The following is a 25,677-nucleotide window of genomic DNA, read 5'->3' as shown; positions in this document are numbered from 1 at the left end:
GAAAAAGTACTACAGCAAAAAGTAACACTGTTGCTTCAATTACATTAAGGTAGGAATGCTGTCAGAAAATTGCTAATTGTGTGAATTCATATGTCAATATATTTATTTCACCACTATTTATTTTTCTAATGTGACAATCGCACATTCTACAGCTCTTAAACTTTTAACTTAATACTGCAGCAGATTTAAACATAGTCAGTAACAACTGCAGTTAGGTCTGACACTGTCCCATAATGAAGGATTCATGGAAATCACTCAAGTTTCAAATCAAAGCAAAGTCTTTTCTATTGATTAAATGTTATTAGTGATGAATACCAATAGACTGATCTACTTTCCAGTCTATTCAGTTGGCTGCAAAATCAGCAGTGTAAAACGCACTTGTTGGACAAATCAGGACCAAGCATAAAAACATAATCCAAAGTGGTTTGGTTTCATTTGATGGTATTATGCTGCATTTCATATGCAAGTAACGTCACACTGAATAACAAAATAGCGAACTATTATTGTATGCTACCTTTGGTTTTATAGAAGACTTCTTTTAGAGCTAGCGTGGACAAATGGCCAGAATTCTACAAACATTCAGTGGTTCAGCTAAAGCAGGGACAGCCTTGCAGATAGCGGCATACAGTATTGGTACTCAGATTTTCTGCATCACCAACTGAATGCATGCAGGTTCCTGTGGTGACGTGATGCCTATAGCTCACGCTGCTGTAGTGCTTGGTATTCTTCAGTGGCAATACTAACATATAGATCAACAAGTTTGTACATTTAATGTAATCCATCAGCTGCGGATTTTATCACTCAAGCATAATATTGTTAGGAAAAGTCAACCGGGTGCGCCCAGGTAACTCACTGGAAAAGTGTGCGCCGCATGTAAGCTGATTCCTTAACGGTGGCAGAGTTTGACTCAGACACCTTAATTGCATTTTGTCCCATCCCTCTCTCTCACCTCTTTCCTGTCTACCTTCAGTATACTATCTAATAAAGGAAAAAAGACCAAAACATAATCTAAAAAAGGAAAAGCCAGCAAATCTAATAAGTTACTCAGTCTCCCTTTAAAGAGAAACTTTCTTTCCATCCAAAACTCTGCACATAAGTTGGTCAAGGTGTGTAGCAGCCAGGTTAAATAAGAGCCAAACTCAGGCTTTAGGCTTAACATACCTGATTTTGTATTGTGTTTAACCCTTCTGCCCACTTTAGAGTAAATGTATCCCGTGCCTGCCGCATCCCAGTCTCATTACGACCCTGTAATTTCAGGACAGTCTAATATTCTGATGATTGGCATCTTATCATCAACAGTGAAGGTCCATCGAGGGAGAGAGCTGACGGGAGTGCAGCGCTTCAGCTCCATCAATCCTGTCAGTAACTATGAACACATGCGGCTGCACAGGCGGATCCTGGGGCATCTGTCTGCTGTGTACTGTATCGCATTTGATCGCACCGGTCTCAGGATCTTCACAGTAAGATGGAACTTGTCAACCTATCCCCCTGTTCAAAAATAAACCCATATGTAATGTGTGGTGATGACCGTGATTTTTAGTTTTATTTTTGCTCTTCTGAATCAGTGATTAACACAGTGGAAAAACATTGCATTTTTAATACTTCACATTTATGAATTTGACATTCAGCTGAGTCCAGGCCGCCATCCACACTAAACAACACAGTTGTGTTCTTATGTATACTAAAGTGAAATATTAAAATAAAAGTTGGTATTTTTCTTTGTCAGGGCTCGGATGACTGTTTGGTGAAGATTTGGTCTTCATTTGATGGAAGGCTTCATTCGACGTTGCGAGGACACTCTGCAGAGATCACAGACTTGGCGGTTAATTATGAGAACACACTAATTGCCGCAGGAAGCTGTGACAAGACCATCCGTGTGTGGTGCCTTCGTACCTGTGCCCCTGTTGCTGTGCTGCAGGGGCACAGTGGATCCATTACCTCCCTACAGGTAAATTGATCTCTGTCATGATAATATACTGGAATTTTAAGAATGGGGCTGCGCTGTATTTAAAAGACAAATTAGAGCAGGTTCCTTTTTAAGAAATGCATCATCATTTGACTGAGATTCCTACCATCCCCTTACTCTGGGCATGCTAAATTATCTGCATGACCTCAGCAAAAATCAAGTAATTGTAGATAAATGACTGCTATCACAGCAAAGGACGAGGAATCACGAATACCTCTTTATATTTCGAATATTTGCAGTCATACTAGCACTCATAATTACGTGGTGAGATACTTTTATTGTAGTCAACCTCATAATGCAATACTGTTTCTGGGATGTAAGTCTTACAACGTATGTTCACATTGAAGTTTTAAGTAACAAAAAGAAAGAAAAAAGTCTTTAGACTTGATTTGATTTTGTGTCTGCTTCCATCAACTACTGCTGATAACTTTCATGGGATTGAAAAAAAGCAGAAATCAAGTTAGTAAATACCTGGCCGTAGTTTTTACGGTGAAGCAAAACTTTGGTTGGCAGTATATGTTTTTGCTGCTTTGCTACTGAAATAAAACAAGAAGAGGAGGTGGTAGCAGGACTGGAAAAGTCTTGTTTTATACTAAAAATACATTTCCACCAGCCTTCATTGCATCTTGTCTTTATTGCTATGACAACTTGCCTTAACTAAGTGGAAGGACAATTTTGCACATGATGCTGTGTGGATGGAACATACTTACTGTTTCTGTTACTGTTGTCAATGTTCTGGTCTGGTTGCCAATCACCAGTACTGTGTGTGTGTGTGTCTGTGTGTGTGTGTGTGTGTGTGTGTGTGTGTGTGTGTGTGTGCGTGTGCGTGTGGTTCTGTGTGTGTGTGTGTGTGTGTGTGTGTGTGTGTGTGTGTGTGTGTGTGTGTGTGTGTTAATCTTTAATCCTACATGTAGAATGTCTTAATTGCAGTAGAATCTTAGTGATTCAGGTGCCTGATCTGTGTGTTGGGATGTTTTGTGTTTTCAGTTCTCACCGTTTGCCAAGGGCTCAAAACGTTACATGCTGTCCACTGGAACTGATGCTACTGTCTGCTTCTGGCAGTGGGATGTCAACAACATCAACTTCAGGTGAGTGCTGCTTTAAAAGGCCATATTAGTGTGTATGAAATGGTTCACAAATACTGTACAAACTGGTACAAATACTATTTGCTATGTAAAGATATAGTAGAATAATGTCATCCTGAGCAGAGAATGAAGTCACTCCACCTTTGTGTGTGTTGTAATCCAAGCTTCTCTGTGATTTGTTGTGTAAAGCCGGTCTTGCAGCACAAGCATGTTAGTCCTTGTGTGTATCTCACTGGCTTGCTTATTGCCAGTTTGAAGAGCGCTCATACAGCGGCTACTGCTGCTACGGCAGTGGCGTTGAAGTGTAGCGCTCACCCTCAGTTTCCCGCTGGTTAACACCGTTAACTCTGTCAGCATTTTTGCCGTTGTTTATCGCTGTTTAAGGAGCTAGAACCATTAACAGCTAGCTGCCAGGTTGCCCATTTCCATGCTGAGAACCATGTGCAGAAAGTAAAAAACACATTATAATACTTGCATTGATATGTGTTCAAGTGTGTTTTTCTCACGTGTTTCATGTGGTCAATAACAAGGAAATTATTAGGTAATTTTTCAAAGCTCTTATAAAGGAAAAAGATTGAGAACAGTGTTTTATGGATTCAAAGGACACATTCACACAGCTGATAACTCTACCAGAGGAAGAGTGGCTCGTCCTCTAATTGGAAGGTCAGCGCTTCGATCCCCGGCTCCTCCGGGCAACATGTCAAAGTATCCTTGGGCAAGATACTGAACCCCAAATTGCTCCCAATGCTGCGTCATCGGAGTGTACATTCGTATGAATGGTTACTACCTAGTAGGTGGCACCTTGTACGGTAGCCTCGGCCACCACTGTGTGACTGTGTGTGTGTGAATGGGTGAGTGTGACATGTCCTGTGAAAGCACTTTGAGTGGTCAAAAAGACTAGAAAATGTGCTATACAAGTGCAGTCCATTTTACCATTTACCATTTGAGGGAAACAGTTTAGTTTGATTGTAAATCAGTTAAGCTAACAAGGCCATTAGCATACCATTGAACATGCTAAACTGTGGCCTATAAATGGTCGTTGGATATGGCAGTTTTTTTGGGGATCAGCAATAGGCTTAAAGCAAACACTGGAAGGCGAGCCAGGCTGGATTGGCTTTTGTCTTTTTTTTTTTTCTGTCCCAACATGGGCTACAACATTGATGCTACAGCCAATTAATATAGCAGCATTTCAGCAGTTAAAATACTGGATAAACTTCAGGATAAATGAAGTTTTATTTCATCTTATTCTCACATCTAGTTGTATAAGCAACCAGGTAAAAATATAAAGTAGTTAAACTAATAAGATACTAAGAGAAGCCTAAATTAAATTAAGTGGTGTTTGTTATCGTCAAAGTGTATTGATGAGTCTTTTTTGACATAGGATGAATAAACGAGTATCTTACCTGACTCTAAATCATATCCGTCGTCCTAAAGTTGAAATGCCAGTTAGATTAGATGAAATGTTTGACTGTTTGACTCAAGGATGGGCAACAAGGAAAAACTAGCTAAAAAATCAGGACCTGTACTACTGTACATTTATGTTAAAGTGATGGTTGCAAATGGGCAATCCTCAAGATAACTACTTACAATTTAAGAAACAAATATATTTGATTGCAACGTGTCTTTTTATAGATTTAGAGTATAAATACTTCCCATAACCAATTATTGTGGGGTTTTAACCATGTACTTTTTTGTGTCAGTAAAATGCACTTTTTCTGTCTGTAAAATATAGTTACTTGTTATGTTTTGTATAAAATCATTAACATTTTCTCTTCTGTCCTTCAAGTGATCGGCCACATAAATTTACAGAGCGGCCGAGGCCAGGAGTTCAGACAGTGTGTTCCTCATTCAGTCCAGGTAATTAGTCACTTTAGGTAGACTCGGTGGTATCATCCAGCCAAGCGTAAAGTTATAACATACATAAAGGTTAATTTCTGTTTGTTTTTTTCAGGCGGGATGTTCTTAGCAACAGGAAGTACTGATGATGTCATCAGGATATATTACTTGGGAGGCGGGAGTCCAGAAAAGATATCAGAGCTCCATGAGCACACGGTGAGAACCCTCTCAAAAGCCTCATCTGATGTGCAACATGTTGCGAAGAGAGAAAATGTTGACTTTCAGCTGTAAAATCTGGTTCAACTGAGTTAACATTGAGCGGTTACCAATGATTACTAATGATCCATATTTCTGCTCACTGTCCAGGACAAAGTTGATAGTATCCAGTTTTGCCACTCAAGTGAAAGGTATAGAACAATAAGCATACTTAGTCAACATACATTTTTATAGTAAATATACTGAATAAATTTAACTGCGTATGAAGTGATGATGCAAGGTGTTTGGTTCTTGTCTTGTCTCAGGTTTGTGAGTGGAAGTCGAGACGGAACAGCACGAATCTGGAAGCTCCATTTACGGCAGCAGTGGAGGTGCATCCTGCTCAACATGTCTGCCACTCTTCCAGGGTAAGGAGCACTTTGTTGTTGAAGGCCAGTAAAGCTGGGTATCGGTGCTCGATACCTTTTAAGGTATCAACTAAAATAACCTAGTACCAAGTATTGTATTGTATTGAATCTCATCCCTGCCGGATCAGCAAACTTTCTGTTGCTGCTGTCTCCGGAGCTGCTCTCCTCTGACAAACTTAAATGACCATAAATCCTATCTATCTGCCCTGTTAGCACAAGCTAACACAGCAGCAGCTGCTGCGAACATCCAGCACAGAGCTGTTAAACAGTCCTAATAAACTCACACTTTCGCTTAAATGGCCTGAGTCCATCATTTAACCCGTTAATAACTGTGGGGTGTTATAAATTAGCCCTGTCAGTGTGTGTTGGCGCTGAGCTCACAGTCCAGCAGCAGCTACAACCCATGGTCTTTTTTTAAAAGATTTTTGGGGCTTTTTTGCATTCATTTGATAGGATAGTATATAAACATAAAAAGGGGAGGAGAGAGGTGCAAAGGGCAATGAGCTGGAAGTGAACCCATGGCCGCTGCAGCAAGGATATTCCCTTATTCCATGGGCCAGGCGCCCCACACCTCATACAGTCTGTGGTGTGGTGAAGTCGAGCTCTGTTTATTTGATAGAGTTAGCAGTTCAGTGTGCTGAGATGCCACCAAAACGTTTGAAAGTACGGCTATACTACGCGTCACTCACCATGTGTATCGTAGGAACTACTCTGTATCATTTTTAAGGGTACTGGTATTGGTGCTGGTGTCGTAATTTTTCCCCAGTCCTGTAAACCAGTCTGGATTCTTTGTGTAGATTACTTTGATGTGTCTTCTTCGTTTGCGTTTCTCAGAAGAAGAACTGGTGAGGCAAAGATTTACTGTACTGTATAACCAAAAGGATATGCAAGAACAAGATTCTCATTAGCTGTAAATAAAAAAAAAAAAGTATCTGGATGATTTGCTAAATTAAGTGCAGTCATTTGCTCCCTTGGCTGCATCAAAGAGCTGTTGGAGCATGTACAAGTAAACCAGGTGCTGCTGATGTCAGCTGAGGAATCCATCTACCGAATGTTTTATTTGTTCAGTTGTCAGATTGTATAAGTCTTAGCACAGCCTTCACACAGTTGTTAGAGATCTTGTCAAAGATGATTACTTTGACATGCGGCATTATTACTTCTTAATAATGATTTCTGATAGCAGAAAAACGTTGCCTACTGATGTAAGGAATATTGCTAAATACTACATTTGTCCACCGATTTTGCTGTTACTTCTACAAACACATCAATAACCACCCAAACTTACCTTTAAATTTCTTATTAGAATTAGGTATACTAGCTTTACATTTGTTTCATGTGACAAGATGTGTAGTCCTCTTCTGACCTTGTTGCTGAATTGTAGGTTAATAACAAATGGCAGTGTGCCTGCTAAAACATGAGACTAACTACAGTACATTTAATCTGAGGAGGGTGATGTCACTGGGAAATGATGAGGTCAGACATTTCATTTGTACTCCCTGTTCACCATCACACAGTCATGCTTGATGGGCACAATCATATGGTGGCTGATTTTTTGGTCCTTAAGATTGTAGCTATGTAGCAAAGTTAGAAGTGTGAAGTGTCAAATTTGGAATGACTCAAAACATTCAGGCCTTATTTCACTGTCAGTCATACAGACCACTGTCTGTACAGAATGTTTATGTGCCAATGCAGTACATCACTAAAATATAGATATTAGGCTACCCATACTTTTAAGCTACCTTAAAAATATTTGTGTTTACCAACCGCAGCTTATCAGTCTATTCTGAGAGGAACTAGAAAGATTCTCCATTGGCAGATTTTGTAATTGGCTCACCAAAAGCATTTTCACTGCCTTTCATAAGTAACATTTGATAACTGAAGTACAAGGACAATTTTCAGAATGGTTATCTAACCATTTTCAGTACGTGTATTGAATTTGGAACTATGTGTTAAGTTAGCATCACATGCTTAGGAAGTCACACTTAGATTGCACTAAATGCACCCAGTCTGTTTAATGTCAGAGATTTGTGAAAGAGAAAAGGGAAGTACTAAAAACAATGCTGTGAAAGGGAGCAACAAACATTTTGCATCAGAAACAAAGGAGAACTTTGTGACTTTATTTATAGAATTAAAGCATCAGATACAAGCTACTAGTTACTTCATTGTCATTTGTGTTCAATTAATCAACTGTATCACTATTAGTGTATTTTGAGAGGGGCAACATGTATGCAGTGTGTGTACTTTCTTATTTGATGTATGTTTTTTTCTCTCAGTGTTGAACCAATGAGTGAAGAGGAAAGCTACTTCAAACCCAAAGTTACCATGGTAGCGTGGGATCGCCATGATAATACAGTCATCACGGCTGTTAACAACCATCTCCTCAAAGTGTGGAACTCCTACACAGGACAGCTGCTACATATCCTTAAAGTAAGTGTACACAGCGTTTCTTTTAGTAGAATATAGAGCAGAGTGAATATCACAACCAGCCTTCACAAATGGTAAATTTAAAGTCGGAGACTAACTTGAACATTGTTTTCAGGGCCATGAGGCTGAGGTATTTGTGCTGGAGCCGCACCCTTTTGACCCCAGGATCATCCTGTCTGCCGGCCATGATGGGAATGTCTTCATATGGGATCTGTTACGAGGGACAAATACACAGCATTACTTCAACATGGTACACTGACACCGAGCACAATCCATGGTTCCTATAAATCTTAAGACATTCAAGTCAATAATCTATAAATACTGTGTTTTTGGTATGAAAATTTCTTAAATCAGTCTTTCAAAAGTCTAAAAAATGCTCAGACATGGGAAGAAGGATATTATTGTCCATTTTTGTCTGATGTTGCATCCTAAAATCTCAAAACATTTGGTAATATCTATTTAATTTTTTTATTACGGAATTTAAGGTCAAGCATATAAAGATAGAAGAACCAACAACACTTATAGACATTTACGACATCCAATCAAATGAAAATGACCATATTATGTTAACATAGTTTCATTGTGTTCCACATATTCCATTTCAGAAAGTTTTAAATCACCTAACTTTTTAACTTGAACCCAAAAATAAGAAAAATCAAATTTCATATTGAATTAAACATTTGGGTAAAATCGTCCCTTACTGTAAGTAACCGATGTTAGTTCACATTTATTTTTCCACAGTTTTGGTCATTGTAAAATTTAATTCTGAGTGGCATTAAAACATTTTTTTAGGTCTTCTGTAAGAACCCTGACTGTGAGGGCAGTCTATTTAAATGATGGTAAACAGTTCTGCATCATCATGAACAAACAATACACACCACAGTAACAAAACAGGCTTAGTTTAGTATGTGTTTGTCTTCAGTTTACCTCAGCATCACACAGTATGCCCTCAAGTGTTTACCATCCTGGAGCTGTTTCTCATTTATCCTCAATCGGCTACTTCATTGTTTACAGTCGTTTTGTTTGTTTTTTCACCTTCGATCTGTTTGTGTGCCGATTGATCTTGAGTCTTACTGCCTAATTATTGTGTTTTTTTTTTCTCTCTGCACAATGTGAGTAAGAGGAGGAAGCAGAATGGGTTTGTTTTTTTAAAGAACTACTATGAGGCCTTTAAGGTTATGAAGGGGAAAAAAACATCAGGCTTGAAGTTTGTCTATCAACTGACAAGTTCCGGACCTGCCTGACTGATTTTGTGTTTCTCATCCAGATTGAAGGCCAGGGTCATGGAGCCGTTTTCGACTGCAAATTCACCCCCGATGGCCATCGTTTTGCCTGCACAGACTCCCATGGCCATCTGCTCATCTTTGGCTTCGGCAGTTCTAAGCCGTATGAGAAGGCAAGGCTACATTTCACATCTCCCACTTTACACAAACAACTGATAACTGTAGCTAGATAAAAAAATCCTGTAATGCCATGTTTAGGGGTAACTGTTTTCACTTGATATACACAGTGTTGCATTTTCCAGATAAAGAAAATGTTAACAAAAGCCGCAGGAAGCCATATCTTAAAGTTCTTCTTTCCTCTGGTCTCTACACAGCTTCCAGATCAGGTGTTCTTCCACACAGACTACCGACCGCTGATCCGAGACACCAACGGCTTTGTGCTGGATGAACAGACACAGCAAGCACCCCATCTCATGCCCCCACCCTTCTTGGTGGACGTGGATGGAAACCCTCATCCACCAAGGTAGACATGACCCTCTCTCAGTTATAAAGCAGTCATATAGTCTTCAGTCATTGCCTGCGGGCTCAGAGGTTTGAATTTTCAGTCCATGCAATTTCTCATAGCCATGAACAACAATATTAGGTAGGATAGTGCTGTTAAAAATGTTGGTTTGACTTAAAGCAAGTAGCCATTGGCAAGCTGCATTCTATATAAAATATATCTTGATGGACTCATGCAATGTTTTAAATTTTTAAAATGTCTTTTCCTAATTTCAGGTACCAGCGTCTTGTCCCAGGTCGAGAGAACATTGCTGCTGAGCATCTGGTTCCTCAGCTGGGATATGTAGCCACCAGTAAGTACGGAAACCAACCACACACTGGCGTTAATTTGAACATAATCAGCTAGTTTACAGAGGAATATTTACTTTTTGATATAAAAATTACTTTGGCTTTGTCAGTCAACTAGATTTAAGAACCATATCTTTATGTTACAGTGCCTTGACAGGCTAATTTACGTGACCAGTGTGAATCTCTTCTACCATTTTTTTCATGCTCTCCTTATTTAATGACCTGCTCAGGTGACGGCGAGGTTGTGGAGCAGGTAATCAGCCAGCAGACTGCAGAGCCCGATGAGGTTGCGACAAGACGCAGCAGCCTTTTGGACGAAGCCATCCGTCATCTCCAGGAGCGGCAGGACCGTCAGAATCAGCTTGGGACAGAAGCAGCTCCAGGTGCTGGACCAGGACCTGAAGGACAAGCGGAGGCACAGGGCCCAGCCTTGGCACCAGCACCAAGCACACCACGCAGAGGTATTAATACACCACCAGATTGATTCGTTTTAGCTGACATATTGATCTGGTAAGCTGTTGGAGGATAGGTGTTTGATACATTTATATATTTTTGCTTTAAAAGCATCACGAAATGTCTTGAAATGAAACAAATTCAAACTTATTTCAAGGTTCATCTTCGTTATTTTTCCTTCATCACAGTGTCTGTGAATGATCGCGCAGACGTGCAGTCACCGCCTAATGTGGGTTTGCGCCGCAGTGGACAGGTAGAGGGTGTGAGGCAGATGCACCAGAATGCTCCTCGCAGCCAGATGGCCACAGAGAGAGACCTGCAGGCCTGGAGACGCAGAGTGGTGGTGCCTGAGGTGGCACCCAGCAGCTACAGGTACATAAGATGGCAATATTATTTACCATCCACAGCTGAAGACATGGGATGGTGGTTACTGGAAATGTGTGTACTCTATGTGGTGTTTTATATTTAGCCGTTTTCTCACATGAGGTCATGATGCATAAAGTACATTGAAGAAATTATAGTATTTTTTTTGTAGTGGATTTGTAATTTAGTCATAAACGTCTCCTAACATTGCGTGAATTTGTATGACAATTAATTCAGACCTTACCTACTGGTCATCTCCCCAGTTCGATTTATTTGTTGGCGTCTTTGTGTGATACTTGTGATACTACTGTGATACTCTGTTACAGTTTTGGGACAGTCACATAGAAATGTCCTCGGTACACCCATCCGCTTACTGTGAATTCTCTGGACAATGACCTGCTTTATTCATACATGGGCTCCACTGGACATTACACAGACTTTGTACAAAGGAGCTGGCAGGGTTAAAGTCGGTCAGATGTCCAGTCCATGTGATTCTGACATATGCGTCCTCACATGCAGCTCCACCGGGTAATGTTTAGGTAGTTCAGGGATGCGATGCATTTGTGAAAAAGGCTTTAGACTGTTTCAAAGGTGACACTCCTTAGAGGAATCACTAATTATTTATAATGGAATATTTAATATGACCTAAATGGAAAAGAATCCTGCTCCCTTTTTAGGTCAGTTCAAATTTTAAATATTATTCAACAGAATTCAACATTTCACACATTCATGTCAAAAATCACTTTATTTCTAAAAATGTACCCATCAAGCGACAGAGAGTGGTGCACGTTACTGATGAGAATAAGAGCATTTATTTTGTTCTAATTGTTTTACTGTTTCTCTTAAATTTCAAACATCGTGCATATTGCTTTTTCAGGGACCAGGAGGAGATTCGAACATCCAGAGGAGATGAGGAGATGGCTCTGTACAACGCAAAGAAAAGACGCATTATCTACAGCAGTTGTCGAGTGGGTTTCTTTTTCCTTAGCTTCAGCGTAGAGAGATTTAAACAGCAATTTGAAAAATGATCAGTATGTGATCATTTGAATATCATTTGATGATTTGAACATGCTATTACATGCAAGTGTAGTACTTGCATGTAATAGCATATTCATCAGGTATTGTGTTGAATGGTGTGTAAATACTATATATACTGTGTAATATCTTCACCACGCTGTCTGTAGGATTGTTTATTTATTGATTCATTATCAGAGATTGAAAACATTTGTCTGCATATTTCAGATTTTTTTCACTGTTCACAAGTATTTCTGTCCAAATCTTTGCACTGGTGTTGAGTCAGCCCCATCTGTCCCCTCAGGATGATTCAGATGAAGAGCCTCCCACCACAAAGCGAGCGCATGGCCGCAGTGACGCGCTGGAATACATCGACTTGTCATGTGAAGAGGGAGAGGAGACTGCAAGCTCGGAGGTACACTCTGAGGTATTGCATTCTCTGCTATCCCATGACTTTGATTAAAGTGTCATTTACAAGCACCCATGGTTCTTTTATGGGGGGATTTTAAGCCGTTTCATGTTTTTACTTTTAATCTATTTAGGACAATGAAATGGATGGCAGTGATTTGGATTCTTCCAACGATGAGGAAGAGTGGAACAGTGACAGCTCAAGGTATAATGTTTTATAGGGGTCACATACTATCTGGGAGTAGTATTTGTTTGAACTTGTTTAGAGTACCAGATAAAAGGTGTATATATTATATAAATAAGTATTGACTTTTATGTTAAAACTTTGTGTTACTCCTTTGTGTTGTCTTAGGTGGCAATCCCCACCCATCTGGTACCCCAAGCAGGTTAAAACAAATCATTTAACAAAGTTTTTGTGTTGCCTATTTTCATATATGTCACTTAAAATTGTAATCACAACTGCTTTTATTTGGACAGCCACACGTCCAGCGAGTACTCGGACTGGACGGCAGATGCTGGCATCAACCTGCAGCCCTCCACCCCCTTGTCATCACGGAAACGAGTGCGGCGCCGACTCAGCAGCTCTGAAGAGGAGGAGGATGAGAATGAGGAAGAGGAGGAGAAGCAGCAGCAGCAGAGTGATGATGACGAAAAAACTGGCGAGGAAAAAGCTGGCAAGAAAAGCAAAGAGAAGTCTAAAAAAGCAAAGAACAAGTCGCCCAGGGTGAGTTCTTAAACACAGTGCGTACAGGAAACCAGTATCCTACCTAATCCTAATCACTGTCAGACTTTGCCTCTGTTAGAATAATGAATTTTGGGACACATGATGAAACATTTTCATATTTACTTGCTTAATGTTGTGTGTCTTGGTGCTTCAATCAGCGTCCAAAGGTTCGACCTTCCATCAACAGAGAAGTGTCTAACGAGTTCAGACCCTCACCATGGATCACTGATGTCATTCCCAGGAAGTCTCCTTTTGTTCCCCAAATGGGGGATGAGGTGTGTACATCAGACATTACAAGAGGCACTTTCGAGGACCATGAGAAAACATTTCTTTATTTGGGTTGTTCAAAGGGCAGAGAAAATGTAAAAAATCTAATAACATGGAAGACGAATCCATCAGAAAATTTGAACCATAAGATTTCTTTGTAAAAATTTCGTGCAGACAGTTTCAACATGTCAAGCAGGCTGCAATGTGTAAAGATTGGGCAATAATTTATTTAGATGTTAGAAATCTGTATTTATGGTTCTTAAATATAAAGTCACTGTATAGATGTAGTCTAAATACTTTAGGCAAATGTTTTGGTGGTTTAATAGCGCGTCATGATCACTATGCTGTTTCTCATCATGTAGAAAAGTTACTTTCTGAGCTCTGAATTTTTCTGTGTCTGTCAGGTGATCTACTTTCGGCAGGGACACGAGGCATATGTTGAGGCAGTGAGCCGGAGTGAGCTGTATCCCATTAACTTAGACAAACAGCCCTGGAAGAAAATGGAACTGCGGGTAAGACTTATACAAATAAGAAGATGATAAATTGTTCTTCATAGAAGAGTTTGGAAAAAAACATTGAATTCTGAGTAACTTTTTTTACACAATCATGACTGACATCATAAAAAACACTGAAAATGGAGGCAATTTATAATGTAAGAAGAAATCTTCGATACAAAGCTCCTGTTTTTTTTTCATAGGAATTTCCCCCCAAACTAGCCATTATATTTTGTTTGTTGTCAAAATGTGTTACTCAAAATGCAAATTAAAATGAAAACCCTGATGTATATTTTCTAGGACCAAGAGTTTGTGAAGATCACCGGAATCAAATATGAAGTCTGTCCTCCAACACTTTGCTGTTTGAAGCTGACTCTGATCGACCACGGCACTGGCAAAATATCAGACAGGTCGTTTTCTGTCAAGTAAGCAGCTCAGATTGATTCAAAGACTCTGTTAAGAACACATAACATTGTGTTGCATTTCCTACTGAGCGTACATATATACTTATGAAGGTTACAATTCCAAAATGTATCATAGTCAATGCCTACATTTGAGTGTTGGTTTGGTGTTTTGATTATGATAGCAATGCTTACAAACATTTGGGTATTAAAATCTGCTTTTGGCTTTGACATGCTGGCTGAATTTCTGGTACTATAGTTTGTTTTAATGAAATCTGTATAATTCATCGGTATAATTAATCATCTATTTCACAGACTGTCTTGAATGTTTCTTGTATTTCCCAGTTAAATTGACACTGATTTCTCCTTCAGGTATCACGACATGCCAGATGTCATCGATTTCCTTGTTTTGAGGCAAAGTTATGACGAGGCGCTTCGTAGAAACTGGCAACCAAGTAAGTTTTTGCACATTGTTAGGAATGTTAATCTCTTCTTTTGGGACCAAGTATCATCCTCTGTGAGTCTGTTTCATACATTTTAAAAACAACAGAAAGGAGGCTCGGGTGGGATTATTCTTAATTTCTGTGTTGTTACTTCTCAGTGGAGGTGCTAATTAATTAAGTTTTGTTGCTGTTCACATACAAACTTTCAAATGATTCATCCTTGCTGCCTTTAACATTAAATGGATACAGAGGATTTTTTCCCTCTTTCTCCGTAACTGGTTATCTTTTTCTCCTGTGCAGACGACCGGTTCCGTTCAGTAATAGACGACGCCTGGTGGTTTGGGATGATTGTCTGTCAGGAACCGTACCAGCCTGAATACCCTGACAGTCTCTTCCAGTGCTTCAAAGTCAAGTAGGAAAACACACATGTTGTTATAAAAGGGAGATATGGTGGATGTGGTGCTTGATACTGTCACTATTTTGAAGCAAAGCTTGGACACCAGACAGCAATGAGTTTACATTTGTGGCTGACACTTTTAGATTGTTTGCCTTTCAAGATTGCCACACAGAGTTAATACAAAGTATTTCTTTCCCAAAACTGCATTTGATGTAAAAAGTTTCATCTTAATATTTTAGTATGTTCAGATGTACTTACACAGTCAGTACTGTATCACCAATTAGCCAGTCTAAGACTAGTCTGTCTGTCCTCTGGTGGTTATTAAGCGACATGACAGTGTCCTTTCATTGTTGTTATGACAGTAAAATGTATTACAAGTTTGTAATTGAAACAAAACCAAAGCATCTTTTTTTTAATGACTGTATCGTATTGATTTAAACTAAAACAAAAAACGTAGCCCTCAGTATTGTTACAAGTGTGATTGTTGACTTTGTGTTTTCACCAGATGGGACAACGGGGAGACAGAGAAACTGAGTCCTTGGGATGTGGAGCCGATTCCAGATGATGGTAATTTAGACTTCTTAGTAGCTCATTGCTGTCACATCCACATATAACTATAGTACTGGTGTCCCTTTACAAAGCGGGGTTAATGAGGTTTCAATGCATATTGAACAAGTCTGTGTCTGCTGTGCAGCCCAGCAGCCAGAGACAGAAGGCGGCGGCATTCCTGTGACTGCAGAAGAGATGAGTGAGCTGATGTACAAGCCTCTGCCTGGGGAGTGGGGGGAGAGGAGCAGGGACGCGGAGTGTGAACGTATCGTTGCCGGCATTGACCAACTCATCACCGTCGGTGTGTATGCAAACACAGGCCCTCCTTTGCTTGCTTTCATTCACACTCACACTCCTTCTCATGTCCGTTCCCGGTTCTCTCACATCAGGGCAGGGTCTTGTCAGTAACTGTGGCAGGCAAGTGTTTTTTTTGGCTGCCTCTCAGAAATGTTATCTGCCACTTTTAAAATATAGGCACAAAATGAAGGAATAACACTTAGATCACCTAGACATACATAAATATACATACATAAATGTGCCCACCTACAGCAAAGATAAACAATCAATACATTTCAGTTCATACAGATGACTTGACAACTTTATTGCAAATTTCTCTTCTGCTCTGGGTGCAGATCTGTCTGCTCTGGGTGCAGATCTGTCTGCTCTGGGTGCATATCTGTCTGCTCTGAGTACATTTACTGTCACTCTTTTGCTTAAATACACACTGACTTCACACTAAGCTATTTCTTTAGACAAAATGTATACACAGTTAAAGTAACCCACAGGTATGTATGTATGTGTGTGTATTTTTATTAATAGATATTGGGTCGAATTTGGGGAACTCTAACTACTAGCAGTCAAAACACATAAGGTTCTACAGGCATGAGTGTTGCTTTTAAATAGCAGTTGCAAATGTGTAGCACTATCCCACTATACACTAACTTTACTGATCGTACCTTTCTGTTGTGTATTTCCCTGTCTGCCAAAGTGGAGATGGCCTGGTGATCTTACCTGCCACTTCCAACAATTTGCCTGGGTGGTGATTGCTTCTTTCTGACCCTGCATCAGGGTATCTACGGGTTCCTTTAACCATGAAAGAATTTTCTCCCAGTCCTACTAACCCACCTATTTTTGTGTCTTTGCTACAGAAATTGCAGCTCCCTTCTCTGGTCCTGTAGACTTAGTTCAGTATCCCACCTACTGCACTGTGATCGCCTATCCCACTGACCTTGGCACAATCAGACTGCGACTCATAAACAGATTCTACAGGTCAGTCCTGCCAGTTTTCTCATTTCACATGCTTAATAATGCAAGCAGGCCAAAGAAAAGGCACAGAATGATTTGCACTTTCGACCGTCGATCCAGCTCTGTCCTTGAAATGTCTTTAGCTGTTTAAATTCAAATATTGATGTTTTGTACTGTTTGTGAAAACACTGTGTGTGTTTACTCATCTCCGATGATCCACAGGCGCCTCTCAGCATTAATTTGGGATGCCAGGTATATTGCACATAACGCCCGCACTTTCAATGAGCCAAGGAGCAAGATAGCCCACTCTGCAAAGATCATCACAAATGTCCTCCAGAAGTTTGTCAAGTACGTTATATGTCTCAATTAGTGTTTTTTGAAAATTCTGGATCATGTAATGATATTCAGATTACAAGCAAAGTATCATTCAAATAAACAGTCCTGCACACTAAGTTGACATGTTTTCCTTCTTTCTCAGTAATCCAAGCTGCACAGATATCATGGAGATTTACAATGCTGTTGAAGAAATGGATGATGATGATGAGGTATGTCTGAAAATGAAAACAGTTTAAGTTATGAGTATTGTATTTGTTTATCTTGCACCATGTCAAACCACTTTTAGTTTGACCTGCAAATATGTGCAAACAGGGGAGATAATAAGGAAAGGTGAACATACAAAGGCTCTTTGAATTTATGTTCAGGAAGTTTGTTTTCCATTTGTAGCCATATATCTATGGTCACCTTCACATTCAAAGAAGTAATTGTTATCTGGTTAATAATCACATTCAAGTAATCCAAATTCGATTACTGCCCACAGGAAGAGGATACAGAGGCACCGGGAACATCTTCTGGACACAGACTGCGTCAGGTAAATGGATAACATACAAGGTTACATACAAAGGACTTTGACATTATATTAAAACAAGAAAGTACAAAGATTTGCTAAGCATTGTTTGTTTAAACTGTGTGTTAAATCATCACTGTCACCCTGAAACACATAACTATTTTTGGTAGAATTTAGTAGCAGATCAACTATTAATAATTCAAAAGCAACAGATGGCATATGTTACACGTCACAACAAATTCCTCTCCTTCTCTGTGATATTTGCAGCGTCCTGTCGAGGTGGTGCCTGACAGAGACGCCTGGAAGGAACAGTGCAAGAATCTACTCAACTACATTTTCGAGTGTGAAGACTCAGAACCGTTCAGACAGCCTGTGGATCCTCAGAACTATCCAGTAAGTTACCACAACAGACTAAGGGCATGCTGTCAACATAAAAGCATTAGCAGGTTATAGTTAGTCTTTCAGTGTTATGATTTAGACTTTGTCTCAATCACGTGTTTTGTGCTTGTCCAGGACTACCATGACATCATTGACACACCAATGGACTTTGGCACAGTGAAAAGGACCCTGGGGGAAGACCGCTATGAAAATCCTGTAGAGCTGTGCAAAGACACCCGACTAATATTTGCCAATGCTAAAGCCTACACACCCAATAAACGCTCCAAGGTAAGCGGAGTAATTAAATATTGTAGAACTGTCAAAAAGCAATTATGTACGCTTAATGATCTGAGTTCATCCAAGAAAATCTTTGGGTACAGATTTTGAAATGAAATACTAAGTCATTACACATGTTTTTTTTTTATTATAATTTTGCTCAAGGCATTTTACTGGTATTGTAAGTCATACAATTGCAATAAATAACAGATACAGCTGGATAACACACAATATAGTCCCCATGTTTCTGCTTCAACTGTGTCCCGTTGTTATTGTACCGTTAAGTAATCAAACCAGATTGATTTCATAAAGAATGACGTACATTAAAAAATAAAAAAATGTGTGACAAAAGTATTATGTGAGACATTTAAAACAAAAAAACTATTTGACAAAAAAGATAAAAAAACAAATCACTGAGGGAGTGATAAGAAAAACATGCAAAAATAAAATTTTAAATATACAAATAAATGAGTAAACCATAGATTTGGGTCAGTTGTCGAAAAACACCCTTTTGTGGAATAGTGACTTTTCTCTAATCTCAAATGATGTGTAAGGTCTTTAATATATGTTCAAAGTTTGGAGGGCATTTCCATTCAGTTTAAGCAATACAAGATGTCTAACTAAAAGATTTTTTTTTTGCTCGGCAACATAAAGATATATATTTTGTGGAACTATATTTTGACATTGGTGTTTATGTCTTAGCTTGTCTGACTCACCCTTCTCTCCTCCATTGTAGATTTACAGTATGACCTTGCGGCTCTCTGCCTTCTTCGAGGAGCACATCAGAGCAATCATATCTGAATACAAAACTGCCATCAAGAGCAGCGACAGGCTCCGCCGCAGTCAGCGGTTCCGCAAGAAAATGCAGCAGCAGGATCAGTCCAACGCCACATCAAGGTCTGTTTGACTTATGCATTTCCTCTGAACATGAACTAATACAGTGCAAATGCTTAAAAATAAAAGGTTTGGAAAGAATTCAGGTGTTAATAATCAGAGCAGGCCAGAACTTTTAGGGTTTCAGGTGCATCTGAAGGCACAGTTGCACGTTACCTGTTAATGTCTGACAAAAAGTTGTATTCTTCTTTTTCTCAAGTCATAAGAGAGCTGCTGTAAAAACTCAGGAAAAAGTGGAGCCGACGTCAGTGACCAAATCTACCTCAGCCAAAGTGTCTGTCCCTGAAAGAGTCAGGAGGAGTCGAAGCAGCAGCTCAGGTCACAGCTCGTCAGATGACGACTCCGGCTCCAAAGCTGCTTCATCAACACCAGGTACGAAAGAAATTTGAAGTGATCGTTGGGGATTTTTGAAGTGGGGTTGTATGAGATACTTATGTATAGTCCTTGTACTATGTACAGTTGCTGGTGTTGTGCACCCCACTCCAACATGCAATTAGAAAATACTTTGGAGGGGTTGCATCTCCAGTTCTCTGGCTTTTGGTCCTGTTGCGTTTGAATGCACTTATTTTAAGTTGAATGGGATAAAGATGACTGCCAAATGAAGTGAAATATCTATTTGTAATTTATTTCAGAGTCTGACAGTGAGAGTGAGCTGAGTGAGTCAGAGGTGGAGAAACGCCCTGGTTCCTCAAGGCACCCTCAACTCAGACAGAAAGCAAGAGTTACAAGAAGCAACCGTGCCAAGCAGAGGAAAAAAGGTCAGAATGAATTCATTCATTCATATGTGTTCAAAAAACTATGATTTTATTGGGGCATTCTTAAGTTGTGTGTATGGGAATTGTTATTTGTCATTTTCAGTTGCAGAGAGTGATAGTGAAGAGGAGGATGAAGACGAAGAAGAAGAGGAGGAGGAATTTGATAGTGATGGTGAAGATGGAGAGGAGGGAGGCGTGTCCTCCCAGCCTTCACGGCGTCGTTACCCCAGCAGGAGTAAGACTAGCAGAAGCACGCGGCTGACCAGAAACAGTGCTGGTGCTGACAGGAAGCGCACAGGTAAACGACTTTTCTTAGGCTTATGCGCAGTTAATTGCAAAACTCACCAGAATACCATTTCCTGGGCTTTGGTGCTTCGACATTAATCAACAGCAAATTATCTGAGCTTTGGTTGGCGGTATCGGGGTATCGACAGACAGTGACGGTGCGCTTTACGGCTTCACTGTCAGGTATGTCACAGCTTCACCCATGCAGTGAGGGAGCAACATGTTCTCATCCCGACAGTTTTCTGTCAGGAGAGAGAAACACTGTGCACCACAGAGTGTTATTAGCCTCCGACTGCATGACAGCGGTTGTGACACTTAGCTGTACAATACAATAATCTATGTCCGGGTATTAAAAATTAGTCCGTTAAATTTCGTTGTGCGCCTGAAATGATAAGAGTCCTCATAATGGAAAATATTGAAAATCACCTACTCTGTGCTGCAGGGAAGGGCTCCGCTCCCAACGAACAGCTGGGAGGCTTACGTGTTTGCTGCTCACACTGACACTGAAATGGTTCGACTCAGTCAATAAACCGATTAATAAAACTGCTGGGTAAAATGATCATTCCCGTCACTGTGAGTCAGACAGGCGCAGCAGCGGAATCACAAACACTGAAACAGCATTCGTCGTCTGCAAAAAAGGAAAAAAAGAATATCTGAATGCCTAAACTGAAAACCAAATGCCTACCCATTTAACGAATACCCAAATAGCTGAATATTTGGGTCCAGCCCTACCAGCCAATATGTTAAACATCCTTCCTCGTGGCTTGTTTTCAGAGGGCAGAGCAGAGGTGAACGGCCACAGCAGCAGGTCGTCTCGCAGGGAGAGACGTCACCAGCAGGACTCTGACAGAGCCACATCCCAGGGCTCCGACAGGGAAGAGGAAGAGGAAATCACGGTTCGCAGGTCACTCAAGAGAAAGACGGCGAGGGCAGCTGTGAATAAGATAAAACTACTTGAAGCATCAGATGAGGACTATGAGGAGGAGGAGGAGGAGGAGAAGCCAAGAAGGAGCAGCAGCCGCCTCCGCCACTCAGTGCGGACCAGCAAACGCACCGCAGTGATCCAGAGCAGCTCAGAGTCTGATGAAGAGCCATCAAGACGGGGTACAGAAATGCCCTTCTTAGTATTTTTATCATGAAATCCTAAATTTTAGCCATGACATTTAAATTCAGAAAGAATTACAACAAAATGTACAGAAACAATGCTTCTAGATCTTGTCCTTTAAAATATTTATGTTTTGGGCTAGGAAAGATTTTTGCTAAATTCTGCCCTTTTTTGTCTTCTAGCGTCTCGGAAAACGATGGAATCAGGTAGTGAATCGAAGGACGAAGGGGACGGCAATGACAATGATGCTTCATCCTCCTCCCAGAATCGGCAGAATGGAGACACAAGGTCCAACAAACAGAAGACATCAAGACAAGCTGCTAAGCCAAAGGGAAATGGTGAGAAATGTCCTCACTGGTTAATGTCAGAATTTGATTTTTATTTGCCACTTGATTTCAATTGCAATGAAAGTTTCTCTAATCAGTAAGGTTTGGATGATTTGGCCCTTAAATAATATCACAATATTTTTGAGATAATATTCTTTTTGATATGACAAAATACTGAAAACAATATTTATTTATTGCATTTTAAAATCATATATTTGCACCAAAAATAAGTGCTATAGTTGTATATGTGAACATAAATGTAAGTTTGCCTACAAATACTCAAAAATGAAACAAAAACTCTCATTTGAAAAAATAGTAACTGAGATTCTGCATAAAATATAAATAGTTAAAATAATATCCACCGCAAATTACGCATTTAAAATGTAAATAAAATGGCGATTTTCTTTTTGTGAGTTTTTTTATTTATTTATTTATTTTTTTACGGAAATCTAAACTTTTAAAAGGCGTGTTTTTTTTGTTTTGGAATTCAGTGACGTTTTTCCTTTTTAAAAATATAAATGAAAAAACGAAATCATTGGATTATCAAATTTCTGACATCATCAGGGCAGCTGTAAATATTTTAGATCCTTGAAAAGAAATGGGAAAATTTTGAAATTTCGTCTGTGAAAATGTGTGGGATCTCTGAACATTATAGCGGTATTATCGTGAGTGATATGGTACGGCTACTAATCACCTGTATTTTTCCCCTCCTTTCTTCTGCAGATACTTTGTCCCATGTCAACGGCCACAGTGCGAAACATCACTCGTCCGACAGCAACTCTGAGCAAGAAGACGCTGCAGAGGAGAGCTCTGAAGAAGCTGATGTTTCTGTGACTCTTAAACCATCTCGAAGCACTGCAACCACTCCAGCCAGGAAAAAGAGGATTACAAGTGAGGAGGAAGAGGAGGAGGTAGAGGACACTGAACACAGGACCACACCCCGCAAACTTCCTGTCAGCTCAGACGAAGACAAAGACCACAATTCTCAGAAACGCCCACACCAAAATGGAAGAAATGTGGAGGAAGCAAATCACAAGGACTCTAAGAAAAAGAGTAAAGTTTCGCCATCAAGAAGCCAAGACAAACAAAAATCTGCCTCAACTAATGAACTGGATGGTGCTGAATCGGAGGAGCTCAGTGATTCCCCAAAGAGATCCAGCCCACGCAAGAAAGGATTGAAAAAAAATGAAGAAAGCAACCACTCCAGTGAGGAATCTGAAGTTGAAACCAGATCGAAGCGGCCAACGAGAAACAAGACGAGATCGAAACGGCCTCGTGGCAACACCTCCGTTTCAGAGAGCTCTGAGCAGGAGTACAAACCCAAGAGGAAGTCGAGGAGGAAACGCTCCACTGGCTCATCAGACGAAGAGTCAGATAATTCAGACAACACATCAAACAGACGGCTGAATCTCCGAGCACTACCAAAAAAGAAATACATCAGTGACAACTCTCCCTCTGAGGAAGAGTCTGCCTCTGCGAGCCAGCGCAAACAGGGAAACGGTAACAAAAAAGCCACAGTGTCACGGGAAGACAGGTGTAATAAGAGAGACTCTAACAGAAGCTCTCCCAATGAAGCCAGGAATCAGCTGTCTTCCAGCAGAAAACGTATTTACACCTCAGACTCCGAAGATGCGGAGGAGGACAAAGAGAAGGAGCCAGCGTCCAAGAACAATAAAAATAGCCAGTCGGGCTCCTCAAAACGTCCCAAAAGGGAATCCAAACCAGAGGAAGGTAACAGCAACAAGGAGGAAACCTCTTCCAAATCTGATTCCAGCGAGGAGGCCGATGTTGGGCGTTCGAGGAGCGTAAAGAAAAACACGAGGCGGCCAAAACACAAACGAAAGGAAAGCTACAGCAGCAGCAATCACAGCTCTGACTCAGAAAGTGAGCATTCGTCTTCGGCCTCTGAAAACTCGTACGCCAGCTCAGGGTCCCACAGCAGTCCAAAGAGGAGAAGTCACCGGCGGTCTGGGGTTGGGGAAAGGACTGTCAGCCGCCAGCTCAGGCAGCGCCGCCAACGGTCTGCCTCAGAGGAGGAGGAGGACGACAGCGACGTGTCGTACAGCAAACCACAGCGAAAGACGCGCGTGAACACCCGTAACCGGGGGAAACGGACAGTAAATTATCACGACAGCGAATAAAGGGCGTAGCGGCTGGAACTGTAGAGGAGAGATGAAGACGGATATTAACTGGAGACCTTTAAAAACACTTGATGGCCGCGTTATGGTAGTAGCACTGGAGTCCTCGAAAGAAAATGCTGTGAATCTGTTTCATTCAGGGATATTTATATTTTCTATGAAAAACATGTTTATAGATGTAATACAAATTCAAGCATTTGAACTGCTGGTTTTCACAAGGATACAGAGCAAAACGCCACCTCCCATACTGCTTGTTGTGATTTGGCCAGCAGAGTTACCATTCTGGGGAATCTTGTCAGCTTGGGTGCTATCTAATATACCTCTGTTTAATCAAGCATATTGCTGGCTTGCACTAAGAAACACTGTAATGAGGTATTTCATACACTAGTTTTGCATTAGAAACTCAGGGGTCAACTAAGTTTACTGTAGTCTCAGACATGCAGTTGTTTTTTGAGCTTAGGTAAGGACAAGAAACAATTCCAGGTCGGCAGATGTCCAAGCACACTCACTGGGACAAAACAAATCCATGTTCAGACTTTCGACAACAGCACTCCTTTGTAAATCCACACACTTCATGCTTGACTGTATTATGAGTTGATATGAGCCAAATGAACAAATACAAATTCTTCTCCCCGTACAATTTCTTTTTTTTTTATTTTTATTTTTTATTAGTTTTGTGTTGTATTCTAGTAAATAGATGTAAATACGTGATTGAGAATCCATTGACAGGTTTGGTGATCAGTAGCAAAACTTTTATTTAAATTTGAATTTTTTTTTTCCTTCCTTTTTTTATTTTACATTAACTGCATTGTCTTGCCATATGTCACAAATTGGTACCTTTTTGCCAAGTACAAGTAACCAAAAGTACTTATTGCAAAATAACTGTGATTTCTCATATTGGGAAGACCTTTTTATTGTTGTCCTGTGTTACCTACTTTCAGTATTAAATTCTTTTTCAGAGTTGACTTTAAACATTTTGCCAGTCACATGGTTTAGTTTTGTTTATGGGGAGGTTTCTAAATGCAGTCGCTTTATGACATTTTGCTTAATGTTTTTCGTACTACACCAATTTCATGGGAAAACTATTAACGCAATGTGGTTGTGGAGTGCAATGAATGAGTTATTCCTCATATTAATAAAGAGATCATTTCAAGGTGTGTTCTGTGTGATTTAACCTTATTCAGTGACAACATGATTACACAAAAACATCTGTTTTTCTCAGTTTATTGTTTGCAAGTATAAATGTAACAGACAGCAAAAAATGCAATATTAGATTTGCATTATTTTTCAAAGGGACTTTACAGTGGCTCTCAGACAGGAATTGTTTTAAATATTATTAATAAAATAATTATTTATTTTGATCATTTAAAACCTAAGACCAGGACAAGAATATGTATTTCTGCCTCCAATGAATTTATGTAAAGGTATAGATTTAAATGAATATTTTACTACTTGGTAAATATGCTTACAGTGAGTAAGGTAGTTTCCAAAATGACAAATGAAATCATTTAAATGACATTTAGTTCGCTAGGTCAAGTATCCGTATTTAGGACTTAAATTATCTATTTTGTCATACATTTAATTGCATATAGAGACAATAATATTGTACGTAGTTTTGGTGCCCTACCTCTTAATAATTCACTGCCAAACAGCCATTAAAATGTCATGAGGCAATCCCGGAGGACAAAACAATTGATTTTTTGATAAATAATTAATCCTCTTCCTGATGAAATAACTAAAACAGATTGCCCTTTTGCTTCTCTCTTATCTCTTTTTATTATTTCTTGCTGTTATTTGTGCTGTTGTTTTCCGAAAATGTTGAACAGTTAAAAAGCACTTTCTACAGCGGATAAATATTCTTGTAAAGATAAATTTGAATGTATTTCTTCTTTTATCGGCAAAGAACAAGGGA

General features: G+C 39.9%; 1 protein-coding gene across 2 annotated transcripts in view; it reads left to right on the top strand.

The window, feature by feature from the left end:
- Positions 1-24,922, top strand: part of brwd1 (bromodomain and WD repeat domain containing 1) — a 29,431-nt gene extending 4,509 nt beyond the window's left edge. The window contains exons 7-44 of one of the 2 annotated variants that reach the window (XM_042486272.1): positions 1,300-1,460; positions 1,727-1,948; positions 2,954-3,054; positions 4,838-4,908; positions 5,003-5,103; positions 5,254-5,294; positions 5,409-5,510; positions 7,784-7,937; positions 8,050-8,184; positions 9,202-9,330; positions 9,532-9,680; positions 9,935-10,011; positions 10,237-10,467; positions 10,648-10,831; positions 11,700-11,790; positions 12,141-12,263; positions 12,379-12,449; positions 12,722-12,968; positions 13,127-13,243; positions 13,640-13,747; positions 14,030-14,154; positions 14,503-14,585; positions 14,874-14,985; positions 15,476-15,537; positions 15,665-15,820; positions 16,668-16,788; positions 16,987-17,112; positions 17,243-17,309; positions 17,582-17,632; positions 17,876-18,001; positions 18,122-18,274; positions 18,999-19,159; positions 19,356-19,528; positions 19,789-19,914; positions 20,021-20,209; positions 20,971-21,300; positions 21,484-21,639; positions 22,351-24,922. In XM_042486272.1, the coding sequence (XP_042342206.1) occupies positions 1,300-1,460; positions 1,727-1,948; positions 2,954-3,054; positions 4,838-4,908; positions 5,003-5,103; positions 5,254-5,294; positions 5,409-5,510; positions 7,784-7,937; positions 8,050-8,184; positions 9,202-9,330; positions 9,532-9,680; positions 9,935-10,011; positions 10,237-10,467; positions 10,648-10,831; positions 11,700-11,790; positions 12,141-12,263; positions 12,379-12,449; positions 12,722-12,968; positions 13,127-13,243; positions 13,640-13,747; positions 14,030-14,154; positions 14,503-14,585; positions 14,874-14,985; positions 15,476-15,537; positions 15,665-15,820; positions 16,668-16,788; positions 16,987-17,112; positions 17,243-17,309; positions 17,582-17,632; positions 17,876-18,001; positions 18,122-18,274; positions 18,999-19,159; positions 19,356-19,528; positions 19,789-19,914; positions 20,021-20,209; positions 20,971-21,300; positions 21,484-21,639; positions 22,351-23,768 (6,350 nt within the window). In that variant the 3' untranslated portion in view covers positions 23,769-24,922. Of the gene's footprint in view, positions 1-1,299; positions 1,461-1,726; positions 1,949-2,953; positions 3,055-4,837; positions 4,909-5,002; positions 5,104-5,253; positions 5,295-5,408; positions 5,511-7,783; positions 7,938-8,049; positions 8,185-9,201; positions 9,331-9,531; positions 9,681-9,934; positions 10,012-10,236; positions 10,468-10,647; positions 10,832-11,699; positions 11,791-12,140; positions 12,264-12,378; positions 12,450-12,721; positions 12,969-13,126; positions 13,244-13,639; positions 13,748-14,029; positions 14,155-14,502; positions 14,586-14,873; positions 14,986-15,475; positions 15,538-15,664; positions 15,821-16,667; positions 16,789-16,986; positions 17,113-17,242; positions 17,310-17,581; positions 17,633-17,875; positions 18,002-18,121; positions 18,275-18,998; positions 19,160-19,355; positions 19,529-19,788; positions 19,915-20,014; positions 20,210-20,970; positions 21,301-21,483; positions 21,640-22,350 lie in introns of both variants that reach the window. The other variant, XM_042486271.1, reaches the window with a different exon arrangement.
- Positions 24,923-25,677: the final 755 nt, after the last annotated feature.

The sequence above is a fragment of the Plectropomus leopardus genome, chromosome 5, assembly GCF_008729295.1.
Source record: "Plectropomus leopardus isolate mb chromosome 5, YSFRI_Pleo_2.0, whole genome shotgun sequence".
Lineage (NCBI taxonomy): Eukaryota > Metazoa > Chordata > Actinopteri > Perciformes > Serranidae > Plectropomus > Plectropomus leopardus.
This window is presented reverse-complemented; position numbering and strand designations above follow the sequence as displayed.